Here is a 16,998-nt window from a genome sequence, read left to right on the forward strand (position 1 = left end):
AAAGCAAGAGTTTACGTCGAGTAAGTAATTTCATTTTATTGAATTTTCATTTTTAAATTTAATTTTTTATACATTTTTTTTTTTTGCGTTAGACATGGAACCAGCTGCCTCGTTGTCAACGCAATCTCATTATAATGGGAATTTCCACGGTTTTAGTTTTTTCATGGTTTTTATTTTTGCCTGGTGATCAAATTGTGGCTGAATCACGCAAGTCATATGCCGCTGGTGGAGGTGTGTTCCCATTTCACGCTGGTCGCGAAGTATCAAATTTGCAGGAAAATGAGAATAAAAATGCAGCTTCGCACAAAATTTTAGCCAATGAAGAAAGTGAAACTAAAAGTAATATTGAACCTGAAGCAGCTGGCATACCAGAACACATAGAGGTAATAAAACTATTAAATTCCAATTATTGGTAGAGTAACTTATAGTGCTTTACGCATACTGTATCGCTTATTGTGTACGATTGACTGGTTTTCTGTACTTACATTTTGAGTGTTCCAATTGCTATACAAATAAATCTGCGATTGATTGCTATTTAATGCTCTATCAATAGACTGTTATACTGCACTGATTATGCCACTTATCGCCCCAAAATCATTAAGCAAATAAATTACTAGTACAAGTGCCGCAGAGTGTAGATAAGGGAAGTTCACACAAGTAATCACACAATAATTGATATTGTAAATTATAAATTTTTTTTTTTTGCTGAACATTTTTATCAAACACTCTTTTTGGCTGGCATGTACTATGTCTGGGCTTGTTCTAGATTTACTTGAAGGTGGGTCTTTATGTTAGAAACTAAACGTGTTCGTATGTTATACTCTGGGCAAACACACAAACAAATTTATAAAGCAAAAAATAAATGGAATGAAAGATATCAACCGAAGTTAAACTGTTTTTGAAGTTTAGTTTGGTGCTTCCGAAACGTATATTTACAGTACACCATGCTTACAGCATGTATACGATACGACTATACAGATTCAATACGACTATATCCTTTACGATGAGAATCGATGTGTCGTTTAACGCTTATATAAGTAATTTCAATGGCAATATTATTGGCTCTTCCTTTCTGCAAAGAAATATTGGTTAAAGATCAATACCGCAGTGAACAGCTACAATGAGAATATCTAATTCTCCTTTTCTTGTTGCCTTATATTTCCAGCTAAAATTCTTCTCACGCCTACTTAACGCTCCATTTTATAATTCTTTTATGTACTTGCATATATCTTATACTGACCAGAAGAGCAATGCATGTTTCGTTCAACTTAAAACAATCCAACTACAATAAAAAAATTTTTATTTTAGATTTCAGGTCACTTTAATAATGTTAATTAAGTTTATATATATTAGATAGGTGTATATTGTAGACACAAATGTTAAGTTCAACAGAAGTGTTTATTGTGACAATATACATAATATTCTATACATAAAGCTAGATTTTAAAATTTATTCCGGTCTACATATACATTCACATCCATAATATTTGATAAGTATATTTTTATTTTATATACCTATTGCTAGATAGGATTTACGACATGAATAAAGTGGTTGGTTATACTTGCTTTACATAATTACTATCTAATCCTTTCTTATTAAATAGATATTTAAAAATAGATGAATAAATAAAATAATTTAATCTATTTTATTTAAAAATAGATGATTTTAATTTTTTATGTGTTTTTGCAGGCTCCAGTTGAGTCTAATATCTTACCATTGGAGACTTTAGACAAGGTAGAAGATGCCCCTAAAACGAATTTACAACTGAACAGATTCGATGAAAAAAATAATATAAATATACAAGAAATAAATTTGAATAATAATGTTGAATCAGTTGCTGAAGTGCAAAGTGAAAGGGATCATACGATTATTGAAAAAGCCGTACAAGATCCAATGATATTACCTGATACAAAAGGCTTAACAATAGATGATTTTCTTAAGAATATTTCAACAGCAATTGTAGCGCAAAAACAACACTTCCATGGAGCTACAAATGAAAGACAAATCGCTGTGGTAGCCGCATTCAAGCATTCATGGGATGGCTACCGCAAAAATGCGTGGGGTCTTGATAATTTGAAACCGATTTCGCAGACAGGATACGATTGGTTTGGACTTGGACTAACTCTAGTAGACTCATTAGATACCATGTATATAATGGGTTTAGAAGACGGTAGGTATATAATGCGTTTTAAAGAGCCTTTACAAAACTCATAAGTTAACTAATATATAATGATTTCATGTAGAATTTTTGGAGGCAACTAATTGGGTAAATGAAAAACTCAATTTTGATAAGAATCGAGATGTGAATCTCTTTGAAGTGACCATACGTGTACTGGGAGGTTTATTGTCGGCCTATCATTTGAGTGGTGATAAAGTATTTTTGAAAAAATCGGTAAGTGGTGCGAACTGAATATGTAAATGTATATTTTACATTTTTTGAAACAGGTGGAACTCGGTAATCGTTTGCTGCCTTGTTTTCTGTCACCATCGGGAATTCCTTATTCAGATGTTAATCTGGCTTCTTTATCGGCTCACTCACCTAAATGGTCTCCAGACAGTTCTACTAGTGAAGTTACAACAATTCAGTTGGAATTTCGAGATCTGAGTCGTTCCACCAATGTACCAATTTATGAAAGAGTAAGTAAATGTCGTTAATATCGTTACTGTCGAATAAGTTACGAATAAGTCTTAATTTCAAGTTGGTAGAGACTGTAAATGAGAAAGTACATGCACTTGATAAAAATAATGGTCTGGTGCCAATATTCATAAATGCTAATACTGGAACCTTTCGAAATTATGCCACCATATCCTTGGGTGCGCGTGGTGATTCCTACTACGAATACCTCTTAAAGCAGTGGATACAAACCGGACGCAAAGAAAACGATTAGTAAGTAGAGTAGTATATAAAGACACATCATCTTTTAATAACTAATTACAAAATTATTTTAGCCTCGTTTTAGATTATTTACGTTCCATTGATGGTGTTATGACGCAATTAATGCGACGTACACCCAAAGAGCAGCACGTCTTTATCGGCGAACTTATTAATGGCAAAGAATTTAAACCAAAAATGGATCACTTAACGTGTTATTTGCCTGGCACGTTAATACTGGGGCATAAGTATGGTATGCCTGATTCGCACTTGATACTGGCTAGAGACCTGCTAGAGACCTGTTATCAAACTTACATGAAACAGCCTACCCAACTAGCACCAGAAATATCGTATTTTGCTGTTAGTGAAAATGAAGAGCACGATATTTATGTGAAGCCAAATGATGCACATAATTTGCTGCGCCCGGAATTCATAGAAAGTTTGTACTATTTTTATGCATTAACCGGCAATCGGACCTATCAAGATATGGGTTGGAACATATTTCAAGCATTTCAAAAGCACACTAAAGTTGCTAATGGTTATACATCCATTGGGAACGTTAAAAATGTGTTGAACACAAGACTGCGTGACGTAATGGAGAGCTTTTGGCTCGGCGAAACACTTAAGTACTTTTATTTATTATTTAGTGACAATCGAAAAGAAATAGATTTGGAAAAATGGGTTTTTAATTCGGAAGCACATCCGTTACCTATACGGAAACATTAGCTCCATGAAGATGGTGTAAATATATTTACATTTGAAATATTTTTTGTACTTGGCAGCATAACTAAGCAAATTTTGTAAAAGCTATAATTACTCGCGAGCAATGTTTATAAGTTTATATGTTTATATGTTCATATTGCTTTTAGATGTGAATAAGCGCAACTATATTTCTAATGTTATAGCATTAATAAACAGGTCATAGGTAATGGACAGTAATATAGGAATTTTAAGAAATAAACGAGTTCATTGTATAAGTATGTAGTTACCTTTACGCCACTCGCTTTTATCTAATATATTAGACTTGAATCTTTTGTAAATGTTTCAGTATATGACATTATTATTAATTATATTTATTTATTAACAACGCATCCCACTAAGTTATTAATTTAGTAGAATTAAAATCTTAGCTTAAATGCCAAATGTCATTTGTTTAGTAAAAACAAAAAGCGTTTAGTTTAAAAATTAATCATTATGTTACTATATTTAATATATTTTATTGCGATTTATGATATTATAAATTAAAAAAAAAAAATATTGTAAAAATTGCTCTCATACTTATGTTACGTTAAAGCACTGAAAATATTATTGATAATCGTCGTAGTTCATATTTATGGAAACAATACAAAGTGAAAACTATTGTAATTTAAATTGTTTAATTTGTATTTGTTAGTAAATTCGTATAAAAAAAATTGCTTTAATTTTATTTGATGTTTGTGAGTTTTGTGTTTCAATTCATTGTTCCATGAAAATGAATTCACTGCATTAATTGGTTAATTGCTCCAACTAACTGCGAATTTTTTAGATCGTTACTCACTATTATAAATAAGAAATCAGCGTATTACCACACATATGGGCCTAAACTACACATTGTAGATAGGGGATGGATTTTAGTAATAAAAATTATTTTATCTGTTCTCTGAATTTTGGAGCATTATATTTATTCATTAGGTTCCTCGAGCCTTACGGTATACTAGAGTTCAATAGAATTTGAACACTTCGAATGTTTGAAAATGCTCCAGTTCTTCGAAGATCAAATCTGCCTTATCTTTTGTGTTGTTGTTGTGGTTAACCTCGGACCAGAAACGCATAAAAGAGCGGAATGAGGGTAAGTGATGTGCAAGGTAGAACAAAAGATGAGAAAATACGTGAAGCTATTGAATTTAAATGGAGTCCATTTGAATGGATTTACCCAACAACCAGGCAGATTCATTAATTAGTAGAACTTGAATTTTGAGCGCATTTTAAAACATATGAGTGACGTAATATAGTGCTGTAGTTGGGGATGGGATGGATGAGTTGCTGAAGCACTTGGAGTCTACGTTTAGGAACTATTGTCTATAGAGACGATTAAGTTTCGTTCGCCCATGTTACAACTTTCTCCACACCGCTAAACAGCAACTAGTAGCGAATATTAATAAATATGATAAAACTAATTAAGTACCATTTTTAAATCATTAACATTTATATACTTTGTTTAAGAATAGGGAACATATGGACATTGTATTAAGACAACTGCGCACCCAAAGCTATTAGAATCATATAGTAAAGCTTTCCTTCTTTCTTGAAAATTGACTAAATTGACTATTTTTATATTTTATAGCTACCCATCACTTAATATTTATACACGAAGCCATTTATTGGATGTTTTTCTCTTACTATATGCTCACAAGCTTTTCATTTTTACTGTTAATGTAATCATGTTATCGCCTTTAGCGGTCCGTATTTTTAAGATTGTTAATTATGTTGACAATAATCGCCTAAACTACGCATAAAACCTTTTAAAGTTTAATGTGCTCATTAATTACATTATAATTACAATTATATATATACAGAGTGCTCTTCAAAAGTGAATATAAAAATGGATCTTATTTATCTATACCTATGTGATGTAGATATGACGTGCTGGAGAGTTTAAATATTCTTCTTAATCTAAAGCAGTGACGACGCGTGCCCTATTTGGAAGGGTGTGCGGCTCTTCTTTAATGTTTTTTTTACATGTACCACTTAAATTAAAATATATGAGATGTTTTATTAATAATAACCATATTATATTAGGCAACAATATATTCGCAATATTATATTAACAATTCATTAACAAAATAACATATTAAACAAATTAAATTAATAATTTATATATAAGTTTAATATTATATCAATATGGAAGAAACAAAACATTTCACATAATTCTCGTAACATCAAACCAACTTTTTTCAAACAAGAGAGTTTGTACTTAGAAACATACATGTTTGTGCAGTGATCAAACAAAATCGAAACCACTTGCAATGTGCGCACAAGTACCCCGCACCATAAGAACAGAAATTCGTGGGTGCAGCTGTTAAAAGGGGAGAGACGAAATGTGATAGAAATGTATGGTGAGATGAGCTGCAAACTTCAGCCGCTCATGCAACTACTTTGGCAAATCATAATGTTGGATTCGTATGCATGCAGTTGATATTCGAATAGAACAGAAAATTACTCTCATACAATTCTCACTATATAAATCTCTATCTCTGATATTACGAACGGGAGCACACGCACATTATTTTGTTCATATGCAACGTATGAATGTGCTGCCAACTTCTTTGCACACAAAGGGGAGAGACGAAATAAAATAGAAATGTTCTGTGATTTGAGCTGCAAATATATGAGCACATCTAACAAGTATAGCAGCAAAGAGTATATATACTCTATGATAGCAGCTAACAGAAGCAAATTGATTGAGTTTTCATAGACAATTATATTTAATTGTTTTTGCAAAAACTTTAAAAAATATATATGTATATGGAAATGTAATAATTAATAATAATTCTTGATGTGAAGATACCTAATAAATTTATATACCTATGTTATTTGACATTTTGCAAATTATGTTAGGGTGTTCACCGCACACCTCCGCACCTTAGAGCAATCGTCACTGATCTAAAGGTAATTTTTTAGCGAAAATGGGAATTAAAAAAATATTGTTATTTTTTTTCGATCTAGATATGTATATATACTTCTTTCCAGATGCGACTGGGCTCCTAAGTAATATTTTTAACGAAAGAAAAACATAAGATTTGCTTTTACGATTTAATAAATTTTTTATTAAATGTTTTAATACGAGCACACATTCTTAGGTGTGTATGTATGTATATATATATATACTTATTTATAATGTATATATTAGTATTGTTAATTTTATTATGTGTACGTTTATAATTAAGTTACGTTCGTTTACCTTGGTATGAGATATCGTCGAAGTCTATTTAATATTTCGGTTTCACATTTCATTAAGTTTTTGTAATTAAATCTTATTTAATTTTTAATATTTGTAGTGTATTAATAATCTTAGTTAAATTTACGTATATAATAAATCATACAATATGATTTATAAATTTATTTATTTGTATTTCTAGTTATAAAACTTTATATATGAGTACATATATATATATTTATAAATATATATATATATATAAAACAATTTACTTTTGCGTGACTTTTACTTTTTTATTTCTGCTAAACTTTCTGTTTTAACTTAAAATACAATATATTTAAGTTTTTCTTTATTCAACTATTTGATTTACCTTTAATTAATAGTAATATTCATATTGTTCACTAATAATAAATTAATAAAAATTTTATTTAATTACAATTAACCTTACAACTAACAAATACAATCAAATTTGTGTTTATTTAACTATATTTCATATATATAGAATATTTATCTTGTTCCAGTGATAAGTTTTAGTTTTGTTTACAACTTATTTTGTATATAATTTTGAATTTTTGACCATTGGAATTGTCTAATAAGTTTTAATTTGTTTTAAGTTATTAACTAGAAAGAGTTACAATATCTTAATACGTTGGGAAAGGAATTAGGATATAGGTAGATATAACGACTATTACTTAGTAAAATAATGTGGAAAGGAAAAATTTTAAGTAAACGTTAAAATTATCGGCACAATATTTTGACTACCATTGACTTCAATATAATTATTTTTGTGTAGTTTTTTTCAACTCAAAAGTACGAAGTTTTTTAATGTTTTTAAAAATCTGTTAAAAGCATCCTGTAATTTAAGTACTCATCAGATATTAATCAAATTATTATTATAGTTATAACGTTTCAAACTCTTTGCTTAGATATTTTTACAAAAAAGGACTTGGAACATTTAAAATAGAGTTTCCCGGTATAGGATGTTTACAACAAACAAGAAAATATATTGAATAAGTTGAGGTAATAAATAATGGAGCCTTCCGGGTATTGAAAACGTAAGCTTATCAAAGAATGACTAATTTCTTTTACATTTAGTCGCTATAAGTTAAATTTAAATTTTTGCGAAAAATTGAATGGAATAAATACATTTAACAACATGTCGAAGAAAGCATTATTTTAAAAACTTAGATCATTTTATTAACCTTAGAGGTAACAGATATTATAACCACAATAGATCAATATTTGAAACTACATATTCATCAATGAGATAGAAAAATTTATGAAAGTAAGTTATTAGAGTCTCGATAACTTTACACTAAAGCTGTAAAAACTTCGGGAATTAGTCTTAAATAAAACTACACATCTTTTTGATAAGTTCCTTTACAAAAACAAAAAATGATATTTTTAATAGAGCACTTTTCAGAAATCAGAGTCAACGCATTTGAACGAAAGTTATGTTGGATGCAAATGCAGCTGAAACTAGTTGTTGCTAGTTTTGTTCAAGAGAATTCGTTTATATGTAGACAACCTTTAATATGTTAGACAGGCTTACATCCCGCGCAGATGAAAGCCATACTTGGTATGTAAACTAATGACTAAATCAGTAACTAAAGCTATTACTGAATTAGTAACTAAATAAGTTACAGAATCAGCACCAGAAAATAAATCAGTTGCTAAATGTGGTTTACATGTTGGATTGAACTTTGATTTGCAGCTGTGGTTGCTTTATAAAGTGGTCAGGTCATCTGCGCGAGTCAATATGACTTTTGACTCATTTTTTATAAATCAGACTTTAAATACTTAAAATATTTTATTATTTGCTTCAACGTTTTCATTTACTTCAATTTTTATATGTAATCATTTTTTACCATCTCCAATTTCCACCAATCTCCAAAAAATATTTGGATACAATTTTAGTGTTACTAAATATAAAATGAGTTTCTCAAACATAATAGTCAAAATAAAAACATATTTATATTGAAAGAAATTTTAAGATTTACTAATTATAAATACATATTAGACATAAACATACATAACTTTGACATTGATGCAATATTTATTTAATGATTTTTTATTAAAGTAAAGTTTTTTTACTATAATTTATTGAAAGTTTAAATTTTTTTGTAATTTTTTTCTCTATATTAATTACAACAACATTTAGAATTAAATTTGTATGAAATTGTATTATAAACATTGACATGTAATTTTAAAAATTGCTTTATTTTACTAATTATTTTCATAAAATTATTTAATTTACTTAATTTTAATCTTTGTTTTTCTTTAATTTAATATAATCAAGTTCTATTTTGACACGCAGAGCTTTAATGTATAAATAAAAAAAAAGTAACCTAATAAATATAAGTAAGACAAAAAAATTAAAATTTAATGCCACATTGTATTGTACATTTGCGTCTAATTTACACATTAATAATCTCTTACATATTAAAATAGTTGATTTTTATAAATATTTAAATAATTCACATTTAGATACATATAAATAATTTACAATTAATTTATTATTGTTATTTTTGCTAAACTTAATAAAAAATTCTTAAAATTTATTTACAATTTATCTGGTAAGTTTTATAATTAATAATAATTCTGACAAAATTGGCATCGTTTTATATAATTAATGATATAGTTCATTTTTAATATATATATTATAATTTGATAAAGCCACATGGAATTTCAATCATAATTTATTTAGTTTTTCATTTGAACATAATTACTTACAAACCTACAACCACATCAATGCGCAACATGTGTTGCCTTATGATTGTTGTTTATTTTCCTTTTATTTTTTGTTTTTGTTTAATGTTTAATATATATTATCTTTCATATTATGTTTGCAAAAATTTTTAAGTATAAAATTTTTTTTATTAACAAATTTTATTAACTTTATTGCTTTTGTATATTTTGTGCTTTTCTCTTGCTTATATTAAAACCTTTTTATTATTGCTTCTTATGATACTGAAACGCTTCTACAATTAAAAATATAAACATTGAGAACAAATGAACAAACGAAGCAGATCCTCATATTTTTAAAAACGAATATCGATATTACGTTCAGAGAGAGAGGGTCGGTCTTGTAATAAATATGGGAGAGAGAAGAGAGTATAAATTAAGTGTGATAAAAGAGTATATATATATATATATAAGAATTAAATAAAAAATCAACAACGAACTGAAAAAACTAAATTACACATTACATGAAATTTTTAAAGCAAAAATAAATAAATTAATTAAAATATGATTTATTTTCAGTTTTCAAACATAAAAGCATAATACAGTAAACTAAATAATATAATTTTTTTATATTTTACTAAAAACAAAAAAAAAATGAAATTTATATAAATACATATACATATATATATAACTAAATTCAAAGTTTTTATATAAACATAAATAAATCAAACTCTCCCCCAATTAATCATAATTTAGTATTTAGTATTGAGTTTTGAGTTTGCGTCTTCACAAGTATCTACAAATATTTTTTTTCTATTTGGTAATTTTTAAACAATTTAAATGCCATTATTTTTTTTCTATTATTTTGTAATTTATCACATTGAGTTAGTTAAAAATTTTTTAAACACATTTACTATATTGGTGTTGTATGAAATTCCAATATCATATTATTCACAATAGCTATACTAGCTGCTGTTAGTTATTGTTGAGCCTGTTAATCTTCTGCAAGTTGTCAAGATGTTATTATCGATTTAACAGCATCATCCAAGCCGGCTGATACACAACTAAAATCTGTAAGCACCGCAGCTGTGTTTGCTGCATTTGTTAAGTTATGTTGTTGCTGTAAAGTGTGTTGATGATTATGTAGACTGTGATGCGTATGATGATGATTAGTATTGTGATTTAATAGCTGTTGATGCGTATCAAGCAATAAATTGTTTACATTGTCACCAACTTCGTTCCCTGCGTTCGTACCGCCACTTATAAGACAATCGCTAAGATCATCTGACAACAAACGACGTTTAGCAGCCTCTTGGCAACTAGGTAAAGCTACCGTAACTTGCTGACGATCATCAAGCAAACTGTCATCTAAGAGTGCGCCCATCGAATGATCCAGAGAAAAATTCAAAGAATCTGACTCACTATTTTGCAAATTTAAAATGCTATCGATAGCATTTTGCACATGTCGACTGATGTCATCGTCAAATTCAGCGGAACCTGTGATGTGATTAATGTTATGCTGTTGTAAGCTATGTTGGTGCATATGTTCTGGTTGCATACCATGGTTTTGAGAAAAGTGTTGATGGTGATCCATATTGTCATTATGGCCGTCTAAAATACCATCAAAATGTTGATGCGCCTGCGTAAAAGTGTGTTGTTGTTGCTGTAATAACAATTGTGTAAACCCACCAGGGCTTGCATTTACGTTATTTACATTGGAGCTGTGTTCCACACCTAAGCCATCATGCAAAGATAATAAATCATTAGTATCCATAAGATCATGATGTTGCATAGCTTGTTGTTGTGACAGTGGTGAAGATGATGTTGACGATGAGATTGGTGTAGTGCACATCTTTTTATTGATGTGTTCATCTTCCAAATCACTCGCAGACATCATGTGGCCATTCCAATGACGCTTTCGAATATCACTGTTCCCATCTCCTACAATCCCATTTGCAGCAATTGCATTTGTTGATGTTGTTGCAGCGGACATAAAGTCATTAAATTGAGCTTCCATAGTTTGCATCCAACGTGGATTATTATTGCAACTTAACTGTATGTGATGCTGTTGATTTTGGTGTAGTACTGTATTAGCCGTATACTGTTGTTGTTCATTATCAAATAATACATTTTGTTGAGGAACTGGTCCAGTTGAGCTGCTGTTGGTTGCACGTATAAAATTTGAGTTTGTGCCTAGTTCATGATCCCAAATTCTTTTGTCTTTTATTCCAACATCATCAGCTGAAGATTTTGTATCACCAAATATATCATCTAAACCGGATTCAATATCATGCGAATCACTACTACTTTTACCCAAATGAACTGGTGATTCACCAAACATAGCTTCTAAACGTGTTTCAACTGATTTGTGTACTTCTGAATCTGCATGGAAGAAGTCACTAATAGAAGCAACATGTTGATTGTTTGTTTGTTGTTGGTGTTGTTGGATAATTACAGGTTGTTGTCGTTCTTGGCTGCAGCTGTTGTTACTCCCGCTACTACCACTTGTATTGGTGCTGTCTTTACTTATGCAACCATTTGGAAACAAATCGACGATGTGGCTAGTGTCTGTTGTATTAAGTAAGGCGTTGGAATCAGAATTTTCAAAAATTTGTTCTAGCGACTTGACTGTCGTTTGTTGTTGTCCTATTTTATTTTCGGAATTGATTAAATTCAATTCCTTTTGCAGGCAAAACCAATCATCCTCGTGTTGCTTAGCGTTAATATGTTGTATGTTAAAGTTATTTGGTTGTAATTTTTGTTGATGTAGTATTTGTGACATTTGTTGTTCATATAAATTGCTTACTTTGTCACTGGATATAGTTTTTTGATTCATTGTAAAACGTTCATTTGCTTGATGTCCTTGTGAAATTTTATTTTGTTCTACTTTTTTCATTATAAAACTGGGCCTTATCTCTGATTCAATATCAAAGTTATCAAATTCTTTTTTAACGTCAGCAGAGTGAGTATTATTTCCATCGGTTGACATGTCATCTTTTTTTATAGAACTGCTGTATTGCTGTTTATTGCAACTAGAGTAAGAAGTCATTGTTGATATCTTGCCTTTGTTGTCGAAACTTTCGACATCAGTGTTGGTTACTTGTGTATCGTCAATATGCCAACCATATTTCTGATCTTTCTTTACGATATCATGTTTTTTAATCGATGCAAATATATTAACATTGCTGCTATGTTTAAGTAAATCAAATTTATCCATGAAGATAGCACCATTTGTGATATTATTTGGGTCACGGTCACGGTCACGGTCAGTTGGCTCAGTTTTTATTTCATTTTTGAAGCCAGAATTTTCTTGCTGCAGTGTACTATCTTTACAACTGTTTAAGCCTGGTGAGCTAGTATTGATTTTATAAGAATTTAATTCGGTTTTGAATTCGTCCATAAGTTGTCGCTGATGTTGCTCATTCAGATCTTGTTTTAATTCTTGATCAAGTTTTTCCCACTCATCCTGTGATTGTTTAGCTGATTTTAAATCGTCTAATTCCAGTTTCAGGTCGTCAATCATTAATTGCTGTACCTGACAGAACTCCGAAGTGCGATGTGGTAGCTGTTTTTAAATAAAATAAAATGATACATATTAGAAAATTTCTATTTAATTTCAATTTCAGTTCAATCTCAAAATTTTTACTAACCATAGATTCCTGAAGTAGCAATTTTTTAAATTTGCTGGAAAGTAAGTGAAATTTATCCTTCAGTCGTGTTGCGGTTTGATTAAATTCTTCATCTTCTTCAATTGGTATATACTCATCCTGTTGATGCATGCAATGATAACTGTAAAGAGCAAGAATTTTTTATTAAATCGCTTCTTTTAAAATATAGAATGAGAGGATCACATACCGAATAAGGCGTTTTACAGCCTCCTCTTTGCTTTGAAATGGATTACTGTAATCAGGTTTGATACAACTTTGTTGATCTACATCCAGTTGACGTATAAATCTATTAAAAAGAAATTCATTAATTTATGCATAAAAAGTTATAAAAACAAGAGAAAAAATAAATTCGTTCAATTCTGAAATATCGACAAAACTACTTTTGTGTTTTCAACCAACTACTCACAAGGAGAGACGAGCAAGTTTCGGCTTTGTCGACTCAAGTTCTTCTGATTTATTTAGAGCCGTTGTTATTGTTTGTGGAGCTGAAGTAACCACGTTGTTACTAGCTAGTATTGTTGTAGTTCCCGCTGATATTTTAGTTACACTTGAGGATGTTGTTGGTGTTGCTATTTCAGTGGCTATAGATGTTTGTTGTGGTTGTTGTTGTTGAATTTGTTGCTGTTGCTGGGGTTGTATAGTAATCGTATTACTATGACTACTAACAGATGCATTTGTTGTTGTTGTTGCAGAAGCAGCTGTTGTGCTTGAAAATGCTGTAATGGACATCTGTTGTTGGGTCAATGTTGTTCCATTCGAGGAGAATACTAAGGGTGGTGGTCCGTTTGGCACATTATTGGAGTTTTGGTAAAGCGTGTTCTTCTGTTGTATTGATTGTGGTTGTGGTTGAGTAGTTTGCTGCTGTTGTAAGCTATTCGTGGCGTTATTGCCTTGCTGAACAAATTGTTTTTGCTGAGATATCATGGGAACCATGGTATTAGGTATTATATGCTGTTGTTGTTGTTGTTGTATTTGCTGAGTAGCAATTTGCTTAATTTTTGCTGTTGTTTCTTTCGCTTTGGCTTGTTGCTGCTGTTGGCTTACATTGTTTGTTGTTAATTGAGAAATTTGTTGTGATTGTTTCTGCTGCTGCTGCTGTTGTTGTTGTTGTTGCTTTTGTTTATTTTGCTGTACATTTTGATGATGTTGCATCGGATAAATATGTATGCGATGAGCTACATTTTGTTGGTGAGCTTGTTGTTGTTGTATGTTGTTACTAGAGCAGCTAACTGTAGTTGTTGTTGAATGATTATTAGGTTGGACGACATTTGCTGGTATATTTGCTGTATTTGGTTTTAAATCAATTTGCTGATTTTGTTGGTGCGATATTAGTGTGAAACCACCATTCGCATTTGGTAATAAGCCTTCAGGTGTGGGAATTTCTTTTCCTGAAGCTAATATTCGCTGTTGCTCTCCCAGGAGGCGTTGCAAAGCCACATTTATTTCGTTATCACTCATTGGCTTATTGAATGCAGCAATTACAGCTGGATCAAAATCTGGCGGCAACGGAGTTGTTGCGAGTAATGGCCTATGTTGTAACTTAATTGTGAGGTATTGTATTTGCATTTGAACTTGTTTAAACATTTGTTGTTGTTGTGGCGTTAATTGTATTGTTTGTACACGTGAAACCGTATGTTGCTGTTGCTGTTGTGGTTGTGGTTGTGTATGAGACGGATTAGTTTGTGATTGTTGCTGCGTCAGTGTGTTACTGTTGTTAGCAGTAGTAATGGAGGTAAGTACTGCAGGTCCATTTGTTATACTTGCAGTTGATGTGGTATTTGCAATGCTAGTAGTTACTGCTTGCATTGAAAAACTATTAATAAATGTTGTGTTAGTGTTATTGCTAGTTGAAGATATATTGCACGATAAATTACTGTTGCTGTTGCTGTTGCTACTATTATTATTAGCAACAGACGTATTGATAGTTCCGCTATGATTATTAAAATTTCGTTGATTATTCGTTTGCAACAAGTTTGAAGACTGTTGAAAAGTTTGCTGCTGTATTTGTTGTTGTTGTGGCGGTTGCTGCTGCATTGGTGCAGTGATACCAATTAGTTTTGTAGTTTGCTGTAAAGTTTGAAACGGTTGTATGCTATTGCTTGTAGTTGTAGTGGTAGTTGTTGTTGTTACACTGCTGCAAGCAGAAGAGACAACAACTTGCTTGCCGCTTGCAATATTTGGTTGAACGATTTGTACGGGATTATTATTTGGTTTTTGTGATAAAGGATCTAATTTGGGCATCGGCTTTACAACGCTAGCATTTTTCATAATTGCGGATGTCCCACCTGCACCTGCAGCAGCAACGTCAGCAGCAGTTGTTGTAGTTTTTGGTTTTCGTACAGGTTTCTTTTTTACAACTTTTGTTGGTTCTAACTTGGCTTTACTTTGATCTATAATTGGAGCGACATTTGCCACTTGTTTTGTGACGGTTGTTGTCGTTGTTGTAGTGTTTGTCAGAGTTAGCGATGAATTGTTGCAATTAATAAGTGGTTGTATTGGTTGTGGATGGACAATCTGTTGCTGCGGTTGTATTCGAGACTGATTTAAAGGTTGATTTATACTTGAGTTAAGTCCAATGGTTGGTTGCGTTGTAGATGGTAAAGGGTTGACGTCATTAAAATGGATTTGCCCTTGTTGTAGACACTGTGCCAATTGCTGAGCATTTATACCAGCTGGAGCAATAAGTAATCTTTCGGTTGGTCCAATCGATGCTGCTGTTTGAGTTGCACTTATAGGTGTTATCTGATTGTTAAAAGAGTTAAGGCAAAAGAGCTGCTGTGTAGACGGATCTATTTTTGGTAAAGCAACATAACGTTGCTGACTCTGCACAGCTGCTGCTGCAGCAAATGCAGCCTGGTTTATTAATGCATTATTTGCTTGATTTGTTTGTGTCAATATTTGTTGCTGTTGTTGGGTAAATGTCACCAATTGCTGTTGAGGTTGAGGATCTTGTGGCTTGATTTGAGTTTGTTTTGAATCATAAACAAAACGTTTGTTATCCAATTGCGTTTGTTGTTGGCCCACGTTTTGCCCTGACATGTGATTGGTGACATTCGATGTATTCGCATTTAATTGCAATTGAATTGTGGGCGGTTTTACTGTAGACAAATTTTTATTTACAGCTCCTGTACTAGGAGCGATCACAGTTTTTGAACCATTTGAACCAATTTGCGACTGTTGCTGCTGTATGGTGTTCGCCTGTTGACTCCTATTATCTACTTTAGTTGGCTCATTGATTATTGTCAAATTTGGGAATGCACCTATGGAAGAGAATATTTGAAAAATAAAATAACGGTAATTATAATCTATTTAAATATAAAGTTTTTTTAGTTTCAAATTTAAGATACCTTTTAAGAGAGCTTGTAGTATAAGTTGAGATTGAGAATCTTGAGGTTGATTTGGATCGTGCCTTAGAATTAAGCGCTCACAATGTTCAGAAACTGCTAAAGTTAAGCTTCCAGTAAGTTGAGGAATCAATGCCGCAGCAGATGCAGGTGAACCTACTGATATGGATACATTACCAGGCATTCCTGTCAGTTGCGGTGGTAATATTGCAGTTGGGATAGTATTGTTACTGGTTGAATGATGCTGCTGTTGCGTTGTTGTCTGTACGGGTGCGGACTGAGGTATGGCTACTAGCTGCATTTGTCTACCATCAGATGATAGTTTAATAGTTGGTTCTTGTTGCAACGAAGAAGGTGCTGTTGGGGTTTGAAAAACTATCTGTTGTTGTTGTTGTTGAGGCTGCTGAGATTGTTGTTGTTGAAATGGTTGCGCCTGTGTTGGAGCTATAGTAATGTTATTCGGACTACTTGATACTGTATGAGATCCTATTTTAACGCCAGTATTGTCCAGTA

At 31.4% G+C, this 16,998-nt stretch overlaps 2 protein-coding genes across 2 annotated transcripts in view; one reads left to right on the plus strand and one right to left on the minus strand.

The window, feature by feature from the left end:
* Positions 1 to 6: 6 nt before the first annotated feature.
* Positions 7 to 4,268, plus strand: LOC119680179 (endoplasmic reticulum mannosyl-oligosaccharide 1,2-alpha-mannosidase-like). Its single transcript, XM_038092873.1, has 7 exons — positions 7 to 20; positions 93 to 383; positions 1,690 to 2,170; positions 2,244 to 2,392; positions 2,446 to 2,637; positions 2,700 to 2,887; positions 2,950 to 4,268. The coding sequence occupies exons 2-7, from the start codon at positions 135 to 137 to the stop codon at positions 3,596 to 3,598; spliced, it is 1,908 nt and encodes a 635-aa protein (XP_037948801.1). The 5' UTR covers positions 7 to 20; positions 93 to 134; the 3' UTR covers positions 3,599 to 4,268.
* Positions 4,269 to 10,295: 6,027 nt separating this feature from the next.
* The window catches only part of LOC119677064, a 12,122-nt gene continuing 5,419 nt past the window's right edge, over positions 10,296 to 16,998 (minus strand). Inside the window, exons 3-7 of the mRNA XM_038088333.1 lie at positions 16,489 to 16,997; positions 13,548 to 16,401; positions 13,329 to 13,427; positions 13,124 to 13,262; positions 10,296 to 13,038 (exon numbers count right to left, since the gene is read on the minus strand). Coding sequence (XP_037944261.1) covers positions 10,486 to 13,038; positions 13,124 to 13,262; positions 13,329 to 13,427; positions 13,548 to 16,401; positions 16,489 to 16,997 — 6,154 coding nt within the window. The 3' untranslated portion in view covers positions 10,296 to 10,485. The remainder of the gene's footprint in view (positions 13,039 to 13,123; positions 13,263 to 13,328; positions 13,428 to 13,547; positions 16,402 to 16,488; position 16,998) is intronic.

Source organism: Teleopsis dalmanni, chromosome 2 (assembly GCF_002237135.1).
Source record: "Teleopsis dalmanni isolate 2A chromosome 2, ASM223713v2, whole genome shotgun sequence".
Taxonomy (NCBI): Eukaryota; Metazoa; Arthropoda; class Insecta; order Diptera; family Diopsidae; genus Teleopsis; species Teleopsis dalmanni.